This window comes from Labrus bergylta, chromosome 4, assembly GCF_963930695.1.
Source record: "Labrus bergylta chromosome 4, fLabBer1.1, whole genome shotgun sequence".
Taxonomy (NCBI): domain Eukaryota; kingdom Metazoa; phylum Chordata; class Actinopteri; order Labriformes; family Labridae; genus Labrus; species Labrus bergylta.
In genome coordinates, this window is record NC_089198.1 from 11,390,282 (window position 1) to 11,407,839 (window position 17,558).

A 17,558-nucleotide genomic window follows, 5' to 3' on the forward strand; every position below is an offset into this window, starting at 1 on the left:
ATGCAGAGGAGGACATTTCAGCTGTTCATCGAGGAGTTAAAGGGCAATTTAATCTGTTAATGGTGGGAGCCGGGTCAAGGGGGAGTGATGCATGCAGAGGTTCAAGGTGAGGTTAAGGTGGGATGAATGAAGGCTAATTGGGCCCAGCTTTGTTCCATATGCTATATATCGCTTTAACAGTCGACCAGGAGGAAGTGTAGAGTAGAATTCATAGGAGGCAAGGTGGAGCAGCCAATAAAGGGTGAGTCCAGTATTTTAAAAATCTTATTTCAACATAACTTGGAGTCTAAATGATTACATCGTACAAAAACAAATCAAATGTCAACCAGAAAAGGTTAAGCCAAAAAAAGGAGGCTTGATGCCACTGAGGCTTGGATTGTTATTGTTTTACATGAATATACTGTGGAGTGGATCCCTACAGAGACAGACATTTCAGATATAAAAAAAAGAGTATCATGTCTTTTTTTAAAGATGAAACTGTTACATTACTCTCTCCAAAGATTCCAGACACCTTGGATTAAAAAAAAGTGTGATTTCACCACACAGAACATGGTGCACGCTTCATAATTAAATCATAATTGTTGGGGGCGGCTGTGGCTCAGGTGGTAGAGTCGGTCGTCTCTCGAGCACAAGGTTCCACATATCCGATATGTCCTTGGGCAAGACACACTTGACCCCAAGTTGCTCCCGCTGCTTCCTCTGCGGTGCATAAATGTGTACGAGAGGTATTAGTTTACTTTACATATCAGCCATCAGTGTGTGAATGGGGTTCGAATGTGTAGGTGTGACCTGCAAATAAAAGTGCTTTAAGCAGTCGGAAGACTAGAAAATTCTTCTGACTACTAAAACAATTTTAACACTGCAGGAAAATTCACCTCGAGCGAGCAGGAGGGGGATTGTGACGTTTCTGTCCTGTGACTGGCTTACGACCATAAACTGTACGTGACCAATGTGATCTCTGTGAATGAACTGAAACTGCTTCATTATGTTTTCTGTTCACCAGTCTGTTCTGAGTCGAACCGCATATGACGTTGATATAAAGGCCAAAATTCTCATTATAGAGTTGGATTGTGTTGTCCATCTGCCACAATGCCCACCGTTCTTTTTACATCACATCCTGCCTCCTGTGATCCCAAACTACCCGGCCAACTGTGTGACTGAGAAAAGCCCCCCCGCTGTGAGGTAGTGAACAACCAACTCATAGTGATTTCAGGGGCAATGCGTCCAGCAGCGTGTACATGTTGGCTATAAAAAGACTCTTGCATGTTTTGCTCAATAGTAGCTTTATTGAGTCGTTTCTAACGTGTTCCTGTTCAACAAACAAAAAGACCTGACCATGAAAAGGTCCGCGCTTTCCAACGTGTTGATTCGTTTTGTAAAGTTGACCCCAAAACTATGTTAAATTGGGGACAGGTTTTAAAAATACTGGGAATTCCCCTTTTACTGCTGCTGCAGTTTGGTAATGCTGAGTGGGCATGTGAAGTATTAAATCCAATAATGTATATGTTGGTAAACAGTGACCGCCTCCTTAGAGGGCTTCTTTAAGGGCCTGTTTCCACTAACGCCATTTTTTGTGCTGGCAGCGCCAATGTTCAGGTCATGATTCATTCACATTATTTGAATTTTTTACTTGATGATAGTTTCTCAAATAAAAGAGAATATTAAGCAAACACAGCTATTGAAAAAAAAACAGACCTAAAGACCACCAAGGGAAGCTGAAGTTAACTTTTGTAACCTAGCAACAGTTAGCCGCAAACTGAAGCGCTCAGAAAATGGACACAGGCCCCAAACTCTACTCTTTGATTTATATCAAACAAATGTCATTAAAAGTCAATGCTACTGTTAAGATATTTTCATTAGGACCACTCACAATAAAACTGTTGGCTTTCTACAGAAAGTATAAAACTTTGATCAATAGATTGAAGCAAGAAATAAATGAATTAATCGACTGAAGTATTCATATATCTTTTTTTGTTGAAGTTTGTCTGGTACTTCATTTAAGGCCCACAGACAAAAATGTCAGTAGCCTGCGGTTAGCTGTTACCATGTTACAAGCTTGTGTTTCCAGACTGCACTAACTTTTGAACAGAACCTGAAACTCTCACATCTACCCGAAACCTTTTGTGTATCTGCTAAAATGATGGAGTCAGGCATGCTGTGAATATAAACTCAGCAGTGCTGGCAACCAACCTGACTGATGGTGCTCATGGCCCGCATGTAGCTTTCATTGCGTGAGCGGTATTGGGGTGAGGACAGCAGCGATTTGGGGTCGAGGAGGGTTTTGGGGTCCAGGGTATCCAGGCTTCTATTGATTGAAACCTCACTCACCGCTCGCAGGTAACTGTGGCTCCTGATCTGCAGCTTGGGGGAGTGCTCCGTGGAGATCCTGAGAGAGGTGACAGACATGGAGAATTAGAAACAAGCTCTGAACACGGTCAACATTTCTTACATAAATCACTGTCCAGGTTGCATCTAAAATCACTTTTTTTATTCAACCTGCAAAAACTAATTTTCAATAACTCAAGACTCTTTGTGTTAAAGTGAAGTAGAATGGATAAAAGTGATTCAGTAAGTGTTTTGACAAGATGGTTTTTATAAACGTGGCTGTCAAGAATTTTGGCAGAGCAAGTCATTTCCTTTGCCAAATTGTTGTTATCGTAGTGCGACGGGATTCAAGACTGCAGAGCCTCTTTTGTGCCAATCCAACATTTGGTAAAGATGTGAAAATTTAAAGAGGAATGTCATAAGCCTCTGCTTGCAGGACTGGGTCTTAAAATATCCATCTCTGTAAACATCTGTAACATCATCTAACAATCTGGCACAGTGCACACTGAGGACCTGCTTTACAGGAGGATTGTGCAGCTTTTGCACTCCCCGTGTTATTGAGACAAAAAAGACTACAGAGCAAATAGTGTCTCTGTGCTCCTTTGCTATGTACATTCATTTATATACATAACCCACTATGCATAGTTTACAAACGACGGCTCTAACAGCCACACACAGTCGGAGTGATATTTTTACTGTCTGCTAAGAGGTGGCGGTAGCTGCACCGCAGTGTTTATATGGGATGTCATTTTGAGTGATCAGGACAGAAATCCTTCTCTATGACTTACATTTTAAATCATCTGTAACTAAAGTCTATAATATTATTTTGACATAATTAGTTTTGTTAAAAGTAGGGGTTAAATCAGTCTGCCAGAGGTCTCACATACACACGCACTTTTACAGAGTGACATCATCCATCTGTTACAGCAGGCGGCTTTGGAAGCCCGTCCATGGTGGTCGCTATGCTGTCTCAACCTAACATTCTTGACAAATAGCTGCACGCCAAAGTTCTTCAGGAAATCACAATGCATGAATCCAGAGATATTCACCCTGTACAGTTTGCGCCAAACAATACATGAGCTAATCAGACCAGTTTAGTTTTTTGAACCAGGCTGTACACATCACATTTCTGCTCTTTTTTAAAAAATCATTTAAAAATGAATGGGGTGTGTATGTGACATCCGATGCTTCTGCAGCCAGCCTCAAGCGAACACTTGACACACTGCAGGATTTTGCACTTCCCCATTGGCTTCATTTTCAACAGCGGAGGTTGCCACTTTGGTCATTGCAAAAAACAGTATGGTAGTGTTCTTTTTTTGTTACAGGGAGAACACTTTCTTTAAAAAAAGCTCTGTCTGCACATTAAACTGGAAACCTTTCCCCTCCCCATCCAGCTCCTTGTCTGCGCCTACATGTGGGGACATATTTTTATACTCACAGCCCAGCTCACAGCTCACAGCTCAACTCCACAATCAGAAACAAAACATGAGGAGACTGCACAGAGCAGAACATCTGAGCGTTTTCGGTGCTTGATTATCATTAGCACAATCTGCTTTGTGAAATGGACCTTGAGATGGGGCTGATAGTGAGGGCAATTGATGCACAATTCACGGAGCTATTAGTGGCCACAATCCATTCTCACTGAATTCCCCCATGAGTTGTTTGTAGAAAAGTAGACCCGTTCCAAGCAATTCTCCCTTGTAGGCTATATGCACATGCTAATCAACAACAATGCTAGCTGGTCCATTCATGAGCAGACAGGGAGGGGTGTGCAACAAGAGGAGACACTGAGCAGTCTGACTCCCTCACTGTAATGACTCTCTTTCTATTTCCAGAGCTGTGAAAGCTTAATTATACAAAGCCGATGTTTCCGGCTTCCTGCTGTCGATCAGACAGAAAATTACACCTCCCCCAGGGGCAGAATTACCCAGCATACCTTCAGCAGAAAGTCAGGACTGCTTCAACAGAATGATACTTTAGTTTACAAGAGAAGTCTCTTGCATTTTATTTGTGTCATTAGCGATATAAGTAAAGGTTCATTCCACTCGGTGAGCTCCATCTGTGTCTATATGAGCTCCACAGTGTAATGTGAACACCAGGCAGGCTTCCTCTGATTGTAACACGACTGCAGTGAGAAGAATCCAATGTGTTGTGCATTATTATAACAGTTGACTAAGGAAAATATTACAGTCATGATACCTTCATGATCACTGCATCTATGGACTCTTCTGGCCTACTCTGCGTTGAGCACTTATTCTGTTCCTGTAGTTTTGTTCTGTTCACACATTTTTTTTGTTCAAGTGAAGAGTGTCTTTGATAAAATGTGTTATGAAGCTCAGCTCATCATAATAAATTCACAAAGACCTACATTGGAAAAACAAAAGGGCAATTCTGATTCACAGACAAAACTGTTTAAATTGTTCTTAATTTTATCAACATAAAAGACCAGAAAAAATCCTCCACACATGCATCTTTAACACATGCATGCTTTAATAAGAAATAAGAAATAAGAAATAAATCCCCAGTACACCATTTCCCCAGTTCCATCCTGCACTTTGCAGAATGCAACTGTCCACACTGCAAAAAGTGAAATCTCTACAAGTGAATTTGTCTATTTTCTAGTCAAATATATACAATCACACTTATTTTGACTTACTAATAAAGGTCACATATTATGCAAAATACACTTTACCATGTTTTCCTAACACTAATATCTGTCCCTATCTTGTCTACAAACCCCTAATAATGAGAAAAGTCCATCCTCTTCGACTTTTTCCTGATCCACTTTTCAGAAAATGTGTGCTCAAACAGGCTGTTTGGAGATTTTCCTTTCATGACATCACAAAGGGCAGTAACCCCTCCCCCAGGTGGGTGAAACTCCCACAGCTAGGTGTTTGTTCTGCCCTCTGAGTCTGCCTTCTCACCGTAAACAATAGGGCATGGTAAAAGAAAGCATACCACCCATCCAAGCCCTTCCAGAGAGGGGGCGTGGTCAGACTCGGCTCATTTACATATTTAAAGGTACAGACACAGGAACAGCCTGTTCTGATCAGGGCTGAAATAGAGGGGTTTATAGGCATGATCAAATACAGAATCAGAGTGGATTCATAAGAAAATTTACAGACATGTTGTGGGGAGCTCTGAGACTTATTTAAACTTGTTGAAAAGGAGGATAAAATGTGACCTTTAATATAAGCCACATTCACCTGACAAGTCAAGATAAACATCTAATTTCAAGACATTGAAAGGCACAAAGTTAGGCCTAAAATGCTTGAAATTGGGGAAAAATAACTGTTAGTGCAGCATGCAAGATTGAATTATTTTTGGGCCTTTTTGCCTTTATGGTACAGGACAGCTTAAGAGAGATAGGACATGTTGGGAGGAGAGAGCGTGTAATTATTAAGTGTCTTGAATTAGCCTGTGTAACACATTATCTCATTTAGGACATTGCATCTCAAGAAACTAAGAAAATGTAATGTTGGAATCATCTCGACTTGCCAAGGTGCCACTCAGCTGAAACTGTTCAAACTGAAGGGTAACAATAAACTCAAATAGAAAAAGAAGTCTTGTGATGAGCATAAATCATCTAAAGAAGGTCAGGTCATGGAAGCTTACTGTAGAGTGGTCATCTCGGTAAGTGATGGTTGTGTGGCTTTCAGGTAGCTGGCCCGGCGTGCCTGGATCTTCGGTGAGGGTTTGGGACTCCCGTCAGAGTCTCCACTGTCGTCCTCGGCCATGGCTTTCACGTAGCTGCCGCTCCTCATCCTCCGACAGGGGATGTCGTCCTCCTTCCCCAGAGGAGAGAAGCCGCTCCACTCGTCCTGAGGTACCTGGTGAGCGGCCGGAGAGGACAGAGAAACACTTTCAGGAGGATCCAGCCTGCCGCCGTCTGAGTCCCAGCCACCAAACTGGCAAACTAAACCGTTCTCATGGTACATGGTTAAACACTGAACTGACATGCAGCACAACAACGATCATAACATAGGAAAACCCATCATCCAGAAACACAAAGTGGACTACACAAATGGCTGTTTTTTTTTTTCTCTCACACACACATTCATCTCTACGGCTCACACGGCTGTGTAATTAGTGTCTCTCTGGCTAATTCATACATCTGCTTTCAGGAGTCTGCTCAGTTCATTAACCCAGAACTGTGTCATTAATTCACAACAGCAGGAGAGGGAGTGTATGTATGTGCACGTGTATATGTGTGTGTGTGTGTGTGTGTGTGTTTCTGTGTGTCTGCACTAATCTGACCCGAGGCTCTGCTTGTTAACTATCAAGGTCTTATGATAAGGAGTAAGGTTTGTTTTACTGACAATTATTGCAAAAATATGGATGAAAAAAGTTCAAAAGAAAATAATAGGAGACAAAGAGTCAGAACAAGGGGTTTAAGTTTTCCAAAGTGATTAAAAGGTTGCATCATCAAAATCATGAAAACCGAAAACATAAAATTTTTTCGTATAAATCCACTTTTTCTTTTTACTCCAGATGTTTTGGCCTTTCATGTTTCATTTTGAAGGTTAAAATCTGAAGCAATATTGGTCATCTCACAGCTTCCAAACTGGACAGAGGCTGAAAATAGAGAGTGAAAATCTGGTCAGGTGATATGTCAACGTATTCAATAGCATTTAGCCATATCCTCACATTAACATTTCATAGTATATAAGACTAAGTGTTGAGACTAAGGCAACATGTAACAGATTACTTTCCAGATTAAATAACGCCATCTCAACTTTAGGCTCTGTGTAACAGCCGACAACAACACCAGAATATGGTTTATTGACAACAATTCGACAGGCCAGGTTACGCTAACGTCAGCGCGGTCGTATCCCGAGAGAAAGAACGTTGCGCAGTAAACAAACACGGGCAGGTGATCATTCAGACGTGAGCTTTCTGTCTCTGGAAATTATTTTCCCCTGCTGCAGTCAAACGGCTAGAAGGTGTAGGTAAGGTGTGACCCGCGGCGGTGTAAAAACGCTTTGAGTAGTTAGAAGTCCACACGTTTGACCTCGCCTGCCACCATATCAGCCTGTTGTTCTAGAAATCTTTATATACCCTGTACTGGTGTGGCCTAAAATCCTCAAAAGCTATCCCCTGCAGAAGACGACGTCTGGTGGAAACTTGAAGTAAGTGTGCGAGCATCTCTTTCTTTTCGGACAGTTGGAATAAAAACTATCCAGCACATGATAAAATCGGAAGTTAAATTATCCATATGTTCCAAAACTTGTGTCAGTGAAAATATTCTAAGTTTGACTTTTATTTTTTCCACATGACTTCTCCTGAATTGAGTACCTGTATTGTTGTTAACCATCCATTCCCACCACCCACCACCCCAGTGAATAATCTGGCTCTATGACGCAGGTCACCTGTCTTTAAAAAGGCTTAAATGTTGGAGGCAGGAAAATACCTCCCAAATCGGTCATTTGTCCTGGCTGACATTTAATTTATTTTTTAACCAATGATCATGATTTTATTCATGATATTCTGTTGACAGTTAAATGAGTCTGACAAAAGGTGGCAGTGAGGCAAAAGACCAAATCCTGATGTTACCGTTCACTCCATCAGATCCTCATGAAGCCTCAGATAAATGTGATCTCTGCTTCTGGACACAGATACAGTAAGACTCATGATGCAGCTGACCTGAAACTTCACCGACAATAACAGTGTGTCAAGCTGTGATAAAGCTCCTTTGTCTGTAAATGTAGCCTACATACACACAACCAACCACAGCTCATTATTTTTAATTAGCCACACCTTCTTTTATTTTTTTCAAGCCAGCTGGAGTAATTGCAGAGCCGTGTGTTGAGCTTGTGCGCGTTCACCGCCTTCAGACTAGAGGCCGCATTGAAACTTTGATAGACAACAACAGAGACAGAGACTTCTCTGAATAATTATATATGAATCACCGAGGGAGAGAGGAAGAAGAGGCTAAATGTACTGTATCTGTGTGAGTGGAAGTGTGTGTGTGTGTGTGTGACGTCAAAGCGACACAAATGAGCAGTTTGGCTATAAAAAGAGAAAGCGAGGAGAGGACCAGCTGCAGTAGCATCAGCAGCAGCAACTCTCACCCACGCACAGCCTCACTTCCCCTGCAGCTCGCTCGTCTCTGTGCTGTAACGGCTGAGGACAGTGAACGCGAGCTTTCCGTGCTGCACACGGTCATTAGAACTGCTGCTGTTTGTTTGAGAATTCATGAACCATTACTCCATCTGAGTGCCACTGCATTAATGTGACATTTACACTATGTACAGAGAATAGACAGTATGTTTCTTATATTACAGTCTATAGAGCGTTACCGTGGCAACACACGGCTATTTCTAAGGCTTGAGGAAGCAGCAGCATTGGAAATAACAGGTAGTGTAAGAGTGCAGCCAGCAGCCGTGCTGTTGAGATGCTGGAGATAATTATTTGCAGATTGAACACATGTAGTCGAGGGAAGCTTTTTTTCATGTGTTTTCTTTTCACAACCTGCAGCCGCTCTGCTCTGCTGCTCACAGCTCTGTTTCTTAACACAATCAAAGACGACTTAAACGTTTTGGTTTTTTTCCTCGGGTGTCCTTTTCAGGCTTGGCTTTTTTTTTTTTTTGCCTTTATTCATTTAATTTTCTTCGTGCTTTATGTTTGAAGAAAATCTTAAAACTCTGTCAAAGCTGCTCGTCCTGTTTACTAGAGACAAATCAGGTTTCTGTACAACCTGCAGTTCAGTGTTTGATACAAAGTGAGGAGCATGTGAGCATGAACACAGCCTTATGTCCCTCCCTGTGGCCCTGTTAGTGTCCACTTTAAGGGAGAACCTCTGGGACACACATTACTTTGACTTGTCCTCAATACATCTCCTTCCTGTGTCATGGTTTGGACTCTTTTATCATTTTTCTTGGTTTATTTTTTTGGTGTTATATTTTTTTTATGTTGTTTGTTTTTTGGCTCTGTTGTTTGTTTTTTGGCTCTGTTGTTCCTGTGTTTCTAGTTTCAGAGGTGTGGGTCGGTCCTGAGCGCTGGGCCCTTCATTCCCAGTGGCAGGCTATTTTGGCTCGTGAACGGCGGCACTTATACCCCACCTCGTCTTCCAGCAAGCTGCCAGATTTATCTTCGCTTCTTAGTGGTATATCGGCCCCTTAGGAATCCTTTTGAGTATGTCGTCGTGCTTTCTTGTTTGGTAGTTGGATTCTAAATATTGTCATTTTGTCTTTCTTTTTCCCTGTGCCTCGCTCTGGTTGTCCGAGTGCTCCTGAACGCCGCCACCCTCACCACCATTCCGTACACAAACACCCACTTCAAGTCGCAGTTTGCAATCACCGGGATGATCCTTTTCCCTCAAAACTCTTCGACCTACCTACAGCAACACAGAGACTGGATTTCTTCCCTGCTTACATTCATAGCATGCAATAAAAACCTTTTGAGCCTTTTATCCTCTGAGTTTCACTTTTGGATTCAGAACAGCTAAGCCGTCACATCCAGCAGTCCATGGATTGTCTGTGATCTCCATCTTTCCTTAAATCAGTCGACACTGACACAAAGATCCTACTGTCAGCACGAGGAGCTCTACAGACAAGTCAGTCGAGAAAACACGCTTCTGTTCAAATCGAATCAGTTAAATCTCTGTTCTTCAGATTTTTAACTGTTAATGGAATTGATGTACTAAACGAGTAAACATCATCACCCTCACTAGCTGGAACCAGAAGTACTTGTCACTTTCTTTTGATCGCATTGATCGCTGCAATTAGCTTTATTATTGCGCAAAGTCACCGTCTGCTTCTGTTTAAAATAAAAAAATAATCTTCCTCTGACAAGAAGGTCTGTCTCTGTCAGTGTTGTCAGAAACGTATAAAAACCATCTTAGCCTGTCAGTGACAGAAACAACTAATTTTGACTAGTCTCGCCAAATTGGCAGCATCCCCTCAGTGGTTCGAAAAGGTAGGGGTCGGGACCCCTGAGGGCTCGTGAGACACTGAGAGGGGGGGTCGCGAGATTCCTTCCAAAAAACATGTAAAAATTAGAAATGGTTTAAAAAATGCACATTTTACCCAATATTCTGAAAATTTACAAAAAAAAAAAAAAAAAGTGGTTCTAGAGATTACATGTGTTCTTCTAGCATTTCTTAGAAAAGATTTATAAAATAATATTACAAGGTTTGGGCTGTTGTGTTGTTCTGATGTCAGTGTTTGGATGGGCCTAATAGCATGTCCGGCTGTGTGCAACATTTCATGTTTTTTCTTCCTCCAGGGACAAATGGGGTCCCCAGTCGCTAGCACAGTTATTTAGGGGGGTCACGGGCTGACAAGTTTGGGAACCCCTGCCCTAAAAGATTATTTTAGAGCCAATACAGCCCAACAGTGAACCATCTAGACATATTAGAAGACATTAAGAACTAAACATAAATGCTGCTATCCGTCTCTGTCATACTCCTCACATCATTGCACTATTTTGTAACGTCTGTATTCATATGAGTCACACCGGTGCTCGTTGAGACTGTCAAAATGCAAAGACAGAGAGGGCAGAGAGTGGATGTGAAACTGGAGCCATTAGATGATCTCTGTGTCTCCTGCCCACTCACGTTTATTAGATCCTAAAATACAGCACTCCTGATGATAAACTCATAATGAACTAAGTTTGAGCCTCTCATGTGTGAGCACTCGTTCAGGTCAAACAAAAAAGAAACAACGGTTTGCACCTGTGATATTCAAAAAGCGCTGCCTGAAAACTAAAAAGTTCAAATAGATGGTAAACGTGTGTGTGTGTGTCGCCCTCTCGGCATAATATGTTTGACCTTTTAGTTTGACGTTTGTTTGTCATCCTATGTCACTTCCTGTTAGTTATTTTTGGGGAAGCCTGCTGAGTGTGACCACATGCAATCCATACCATAGACACCACAGAGGCCATGTTGAGTGAATTGATACATATTCCAAATTTGAAATTATAATTTAAGGTTAAAACATTATTAAAATCCAAAGCATTTTGTTTGGTGTGATTAAGAACAATACATGTATTTACAATGTAAAAAAGCAACATGTGGTCTTCTAATTATTGTATGTTGTGTCTCTGTATGAAGCTGTTAAGAGCTAAACAGCGAGTAAAGCTAACTACGACTCAATGAAGGAAGAGTTTAGCTGGTTGGATAGCCGCAGCTCCTACGCTGCAGTGAAGATAATGTGAGAAGAGAAATGTGAGGTCAAGTAGAAACAGAGGTTAATAACCTGTCACTAGTATAGACCTGGTTCTCTGTGCAGGCGTGATGATAAAACTGACGGGCAGCATTCCTGAGCGTATGGTACGTCCACTGGATGCTCACGCTTATATTTTGCGTATTTTATACACGACTCATTTCACTTAAAAAAAAAAAAAAATCCCAGATGGCTCAGTTGAGTCAAAAGAAATATCCACTTTGTGTCATCAATCATTTCACTTCTTTTTCATCATCTTCTTTCTAAAAAAATATATACTTTTTTGAAATGCAAAATAATGGAATTTCAAAAACACTGTTAATGACAATAAACTCTTAAATTTCAGTGATTAATCCTCATCTAAAAAAATATAATTGTTTGACAGCCCCAATTTTTATATGTTGGCCCTCAAATGTTATGCTCAATCTGCAGCCGTCCGCCACTAGTTGTGTCTTTAGACATAGACTGGCTCCTGTTGTTGTTCCTGTTGTTCCTGCTCTCATCGCTCTACTACCTGAATGTAAACAAGCACAGTGGAGTGATAGCATCTGGTAGCAGCATGGTTCGGCAGCATCTTGGTCCAGAATATTGAGGGCTGTGTCAGGTGTTAAACGGGCATATGATCGGAGAAATGTGTAAGTACATTTAGCACAGGCATGTGAATGTGGAACAGCGGGGAGGATTGAAGCCTGACGGTGCTAGCTGTGCTAATGTTAGCCACCCTCTGCAAAACATGTTTCATCGTTTACCTGCTGAAAAGGTAGGGTTCTCATGATAAAAACATGTAGAACTTTGGTTTGATTCTAGTAAAGATCAAACAACATTGATAACCTGTTTCAGTACCACAGCAACTTAAACAGAAATTTTTGGCGACTAAAATTTTGTAATTTCTTGTTTAAATTTGCAAAAATGTGGGCAAACTCCTGCACACTGTCTACATTGCATGAATGTGCAACTTTTCTGTAAGAAAAAGTTGCACAATTAAGACAGTGCCTTTTCTCTTGAGGGCAGCTTTTGGTTTAAAACACGACTGAAGAAGAGGCGTTTTATAAAGGCTTTTGGACTTTTTGATACAATCAATCAATAAAAAAAGAAAAAGAATGCTTCATTTAAAAACAAGTGGTTTTGAAAATAATCAAAGTATGGACAACCCAAAAGCGACAAACAACCCATCGATAATTCCTACAGCTCATGACACTCATTCAACACAAGTTATTCCCACACACCACGGTGAAGCAGACACACAAAACACGGCAGCAGGTGCTGGGGAGGCACTCTCAGACTTCTCATAACCATCTCGATTCAGAATTACTTAAGGCGGCCACAAAGGTGCAACATCTGTATGAAGAATATCTGTCAATAAACGGCTCATCAACGGTTTGTTACAAAGCGAAAAAATATATATATATTTTCGTTTCTGAGGCCTCTTTTTCTTCTTCTTCTTCTTTATTCCAAAGGTTTGGGTTGAGGAATTATTTTATCAGCTCTGAACCCAGTATTAATTCTATTTAATCCTAACCTCTGAATCCATCTCAGTTCTGTTGTCAGCATTTTTAAGAACAGTTAAAAATAGGCCACAGTCAAAAGTTCAGCCTTGTTTAAAACATTAGTTCACTTTGAAGGAAGACACAATGTTTTGTTTGAGGGGCAGCTTAATTACTGTCCACTGCATTTGGACATGGAAATCAAATGATAGAACATTTTTATATATGTATCATGTTCATTGAAATAATAGATATGACATTATTACTTTTATGCACCTTTTATCATTAATTGAGATGAAAGTTTAGTGAGTTCACTGAGCATAGCGGAGCATTTTACTGTTTAGCTTTCAATGGCTGTTTAAGAGTTGCAAGTTCCCAAAACCAGCAGTTTATCATAATATAAATGTTTATCTGAGGTTGTCAGGTGATGTACACATGCATCATTTTGAGGAGATGGAAAATGCCCATGCTGCAGCTCCTCAGTGTTCAATGGTGGACGCTCTTTTCTTCCTCCAGGCCTCAGCGCCGGTCACATGACTGAACACTATGAATTTGTCAGTCTTCTTAAAGACAGCACGCTTCAGCACTGTGTGTTATAAAGGCACCTTGTCTCCCTGTCAAACCAACACTCTTTGACACATAACAGACAACAGATTCCATGTATAACTTTAGACGTTATTATCGCTTGGCCAATGGGCATGTTAGGGGAAAGATTTGTGTAAATTAGGCACAGCTGACATGATGTGCTGCTGGTGATGGTTGTCGCTTCAGTTTGAGAGTTGACTTGACAGCAGCTGCTGGTGAAGATTCAACGCATGACAAACTATGAAATCCATAACAGAGCTTTTTTTTTTCTGCGACGGCTGTTGAAGGAATCATAGCAAGACAGCGATACAGCGGATGGTGCTTTATTTTTCTGTTTTTCTGCTGAAGAGAGATCCGTCTGTTTCAGCCGTGCTGTGCAGTGATTGGCCGGGACACAATAAGGTCCCAGGACATTCACAAAGGAGTCAAATTCTTTTTATTGCCTGAACCTGACCAGGTACAACATTTTAAGGGCTTAATATGCAATTTTTTGATCCAGCAGATGTCGCCCTTGAGCACCAGCATGAAACCAAAAATAACTTGCGCTGCATTGTTGTGTTAGCATGCTAATGCTAGCCATCTTTACTATGCTCATAATCTTCACACTGCATGTAAATTTACCCGAAATGAGCGTGATCTAGAAACACTTACGTGACATTCAATTAAGCAGTGAGTACAGTATGTTATTCTTCTTTTCTCTAGTCCCTCAATTAAACAACTTTTATACGCGAGGGGAGGAGTCAGCCAGCTGTCCCGGCGATGTAAACAAACTGAAGCTACGGCTCGGAAAACTCTGAAAGCATCACAGACAGTGGGACTCGGGTGTTACACCCATTGTAGACAGTCATTACTCACAGAGTTATTTTCAGAGGATATACTTGATTTCTATTACATTTAAGTGTGAAAAATCACATATAAAGCCTTTAAGAATTATAGGTCCCAACTAGGCTTGGCTAGATTTAGGAAAAGGTGATATTTGGACCAAGACAGAAAGTCCATGATGCTTTTGATTTCTTGTGTGAAGCACTTTGAATTGCCTTGTTGTTGAAATGTGCTATTTTAAATAAACTTGCCTTGCCTTGCCTTGGTTGTGCTTTGGCGCCCACCAGGTTTCTGAGTTTAACTGCACCCTCGTAAAACACACAAAGTGCTGTTACACTTCAATGGACGACATGCATTTGTGGACAAGCAGGGTGTTTTATTGAGTACTGCTGTACATCGAGATGTGATACCCACACCTGTTTAGTACAGGGAGCGTTATTTAAAAGGGGATACATCGGACAGTGCCATCATAGTAGTTTTTGACAAGGCAGCACATCTAAAAAAAACAACGTCACCTTCCTCCTCTGTCTCTCAGCCCCTGTATCAAACAGTACAGCGATGGGCTAACTGGCTGCTTTGGAGCTGAAGACTTCTTTGTGAACCAGTGCTGTAAGACCTCTTGCACTTCTTGACAAAGTTACAAAGTGCTAAAAACAGGCTTCAAGGGCTGTTGGGTCTCTCCAACATCAATGCCAATCCTCCTATTGAAAAATATTGTTCCTCTAGATCGACTGTGAAACTTCTATTTTAAAGTAGAGAAGTTACATATTGTTGCTTTAAGGCAGTGCACCCACCTGTAGCCTTCTGCACGATGACAACATTTAAAAAAGAATGTATAATGTCACCATGGGAAGTAATCCATGATGAAAAACTCCTTCACGAGCGAGATCAAAGCTAAAGTCATTTATAATGCAGATGTTGTCATCGGGTGTTGAACATTAAGGCTTGTTATTTATTTTAAACTTTTGTCAGAATATTCAAAATCATAAAAACTACAGAAAGTGTGAATAAAGTAGTCAATAGAACTTTTCTGACTAAAGTTGTAATTCATGTTCTATTCTCAGGGCCTCCGTTTATGTATTTGAGGGTCTTAATGGCTAATGGGTAAAAACATGTTTCAAACTCCTTCAGTTAATGTAATGTAAGCTGCAGGCTGCATTAACTGCATTAACTGGAAAAACAGGCTATAAAGCTTTCAATGCTCCCATAAACGTGTGTTTTTGAGAGGTGTAAAGATAAACCATTAGTGAATCATAGAGCCCTAGATCAGTAAAAAAACAAGGCTATAGTACTAACCAGGCTATGGCCAGATTTTAATGTTATGAACCGGTTCATACCGAATTTCCCCTTGGAGATTAATAAAATATATCAAAATCCCAAAAAAAAAAAAAATCAAATTACGGTTTTGCTTCATACATTCTATGGTTTAGTGTATTTAATCTCGAGAGTCTCTTGACCTTTTACCTTTCACAAAAGTAATCGCTGTAATCTGTCTGTAATCGCCACAGTGGTTTTAAACCCAAAAATCCTATGAACTGTGGCTTTTCAAACAATCAAACAAAACCTACACAACTCTTCCCGTCAGAAAATAAGTCATGTGGATTCAATATAAAGGAAGATTAACGTTCCAAAAGTCTGCCCGTCTGTACACTTTGCAGAAAAGTGATTAAATATAGAATCGCTACCTGTTAAGATGGCAAAGAGAAACCTGTGCTACAATGCCATCATTAACAAGAAGAAGCTGTAGCAGACCTGAATATCAAACACTTTCTATAAACCCCACAACTCACTGAGGTCGAATTGAAGCACCTTGTAAAAGGGAGATGCACACACATTGTGTTTTCTATTGATAAACTCAAACTGTTTGGTCTTAAAACATTACGGACGAAACAAGCACTTTGAGTTACTTATTGGGAGAGGGCAGCAGCCGACTGATGCAGTTAACTGGAGCATTTCCAAAGTTTTTGTACCATTTCAATTGTAAAAAAAAAAACAAAAGAAAAGAGCCCAGGTTGAAAATACGAGAGTAAAGTTTCTGTCATTAAATGTTAAATTGTCCTGTACATATGTTCCAAATGAAAGCCTCCCAGCAGCTTAAAGGACATTAAGGTATTTTTGAGAGATGCAACAACTGTGAAAATCAAGTCTGATACTGATGTGAAAATAACAATCGAGCAGATTGCTGAGAGACGCTCAAAGACTCCCACATTGGCGACATTTTCTTTAACGCTTAAACATGAAAACAGATCAGTTTGTCCAACAGGACACTTCCTCTACTCAGTGAAAAACCTCTGTATCAGGCAGTAAGAAACACAACAGATACAAGTCGGTGTCTGGCAATGGTGCATGCCAAATTATTTGCAAATGGGCCAATCTGTCAACAGGCTGGAACTGATGATTAACTGATGCATTGTGCAGCCATTGGTATTTCTGTTTTGCTTTCTGTATGTAATAGAACACCTTCCCAGCACAGCTCAACACAACACATGAAAGAACACAGAGTACAGCACAGCACGGCACGGCACGGCACAGCACGGCACAGCACAGCACAGCAAGGCACAACAACAAAAAACAGGGAGGAAAGGCGAGATAACTGGATAAAACTCAGGAAGGGAAGCGGTACTAAATAAAAAATGAAGTCTACAAAGAGGAAAGGATGCCGTTCTCCATGAGTTCATGTCAGTACCTAGCATTCAGAGAGTAAGGCTGCTACTGGCTCTGCACTTACTTCTTTCTTCAACTCAAAAGGAGGAAAGAGGAGGAAGAGGAGAAGGAAGAGGGAGGCTCTCCAGACGAAGAGGAAGTAAAGGAGGTGGAGGTGGATTGGTGGGTGGCAGGGGGGTTGGGTGGGTAAGAAGCCTGGGGGTGAGGTAGGTGAGTGGAGGAGAGGCAGGGCGGAGGGAGTGGTGGAAAGAGGGAGGAGGAGGCAGTGGGGGTTCTTTAAAAATCGGTGGAAATTCTGGTGGTAGGGATCAATGTTCCCGCTAAGGCTGTGGACACACTACAGCATCTCTAGCTTGACACTAAAATAAACACTACGCTTCAGAGTGTAAATCATCCCTTTTGCAGGTTATTTAAGGGATGCTCGGATTACTTTATGTTCTGCTTGTGCTAATTGTCTGAATTATACCTTAAATCTAACGATTTGTGGTGAATGTGGTGAATGAGTTAGGTCAAC

The 17,558-nt window shown here is 41.0% G+C and overlaps 1 protein-coding gene across 4 annotated transcripts in view; it reads right to left on the reverse strand.

Moving 5' to 3' along the window:
• The window catches only part of dlgap1a (discs, large (Drosophila) homolog-associated protein 1a), a 109,775-nt gene that overhangs the window by 40,291 nt on the left and 51,926 nt on the right, over positions 1–17,558 (reverse strand). For all 4 annotated transcript variants that reach the window (XM_065953722.1, XM_065953721.1, XM_020650723.3 and 1 more), the window contains exons 4-5: positions 5,941–6,155; positions 2,191–2,386 (exon numbers count right to left, since the gene is read on the reverse strand). In XM_065953722.1, the coding sequence (XP_065809794.1) occupies positions 2,191–2,386; positions 5,941–6,155 (411 nt within the window). The remainder of the gene's footprint in view (positions 1–2,190; positions 2,387–5,940; positions 6,156–17,558) is intronic.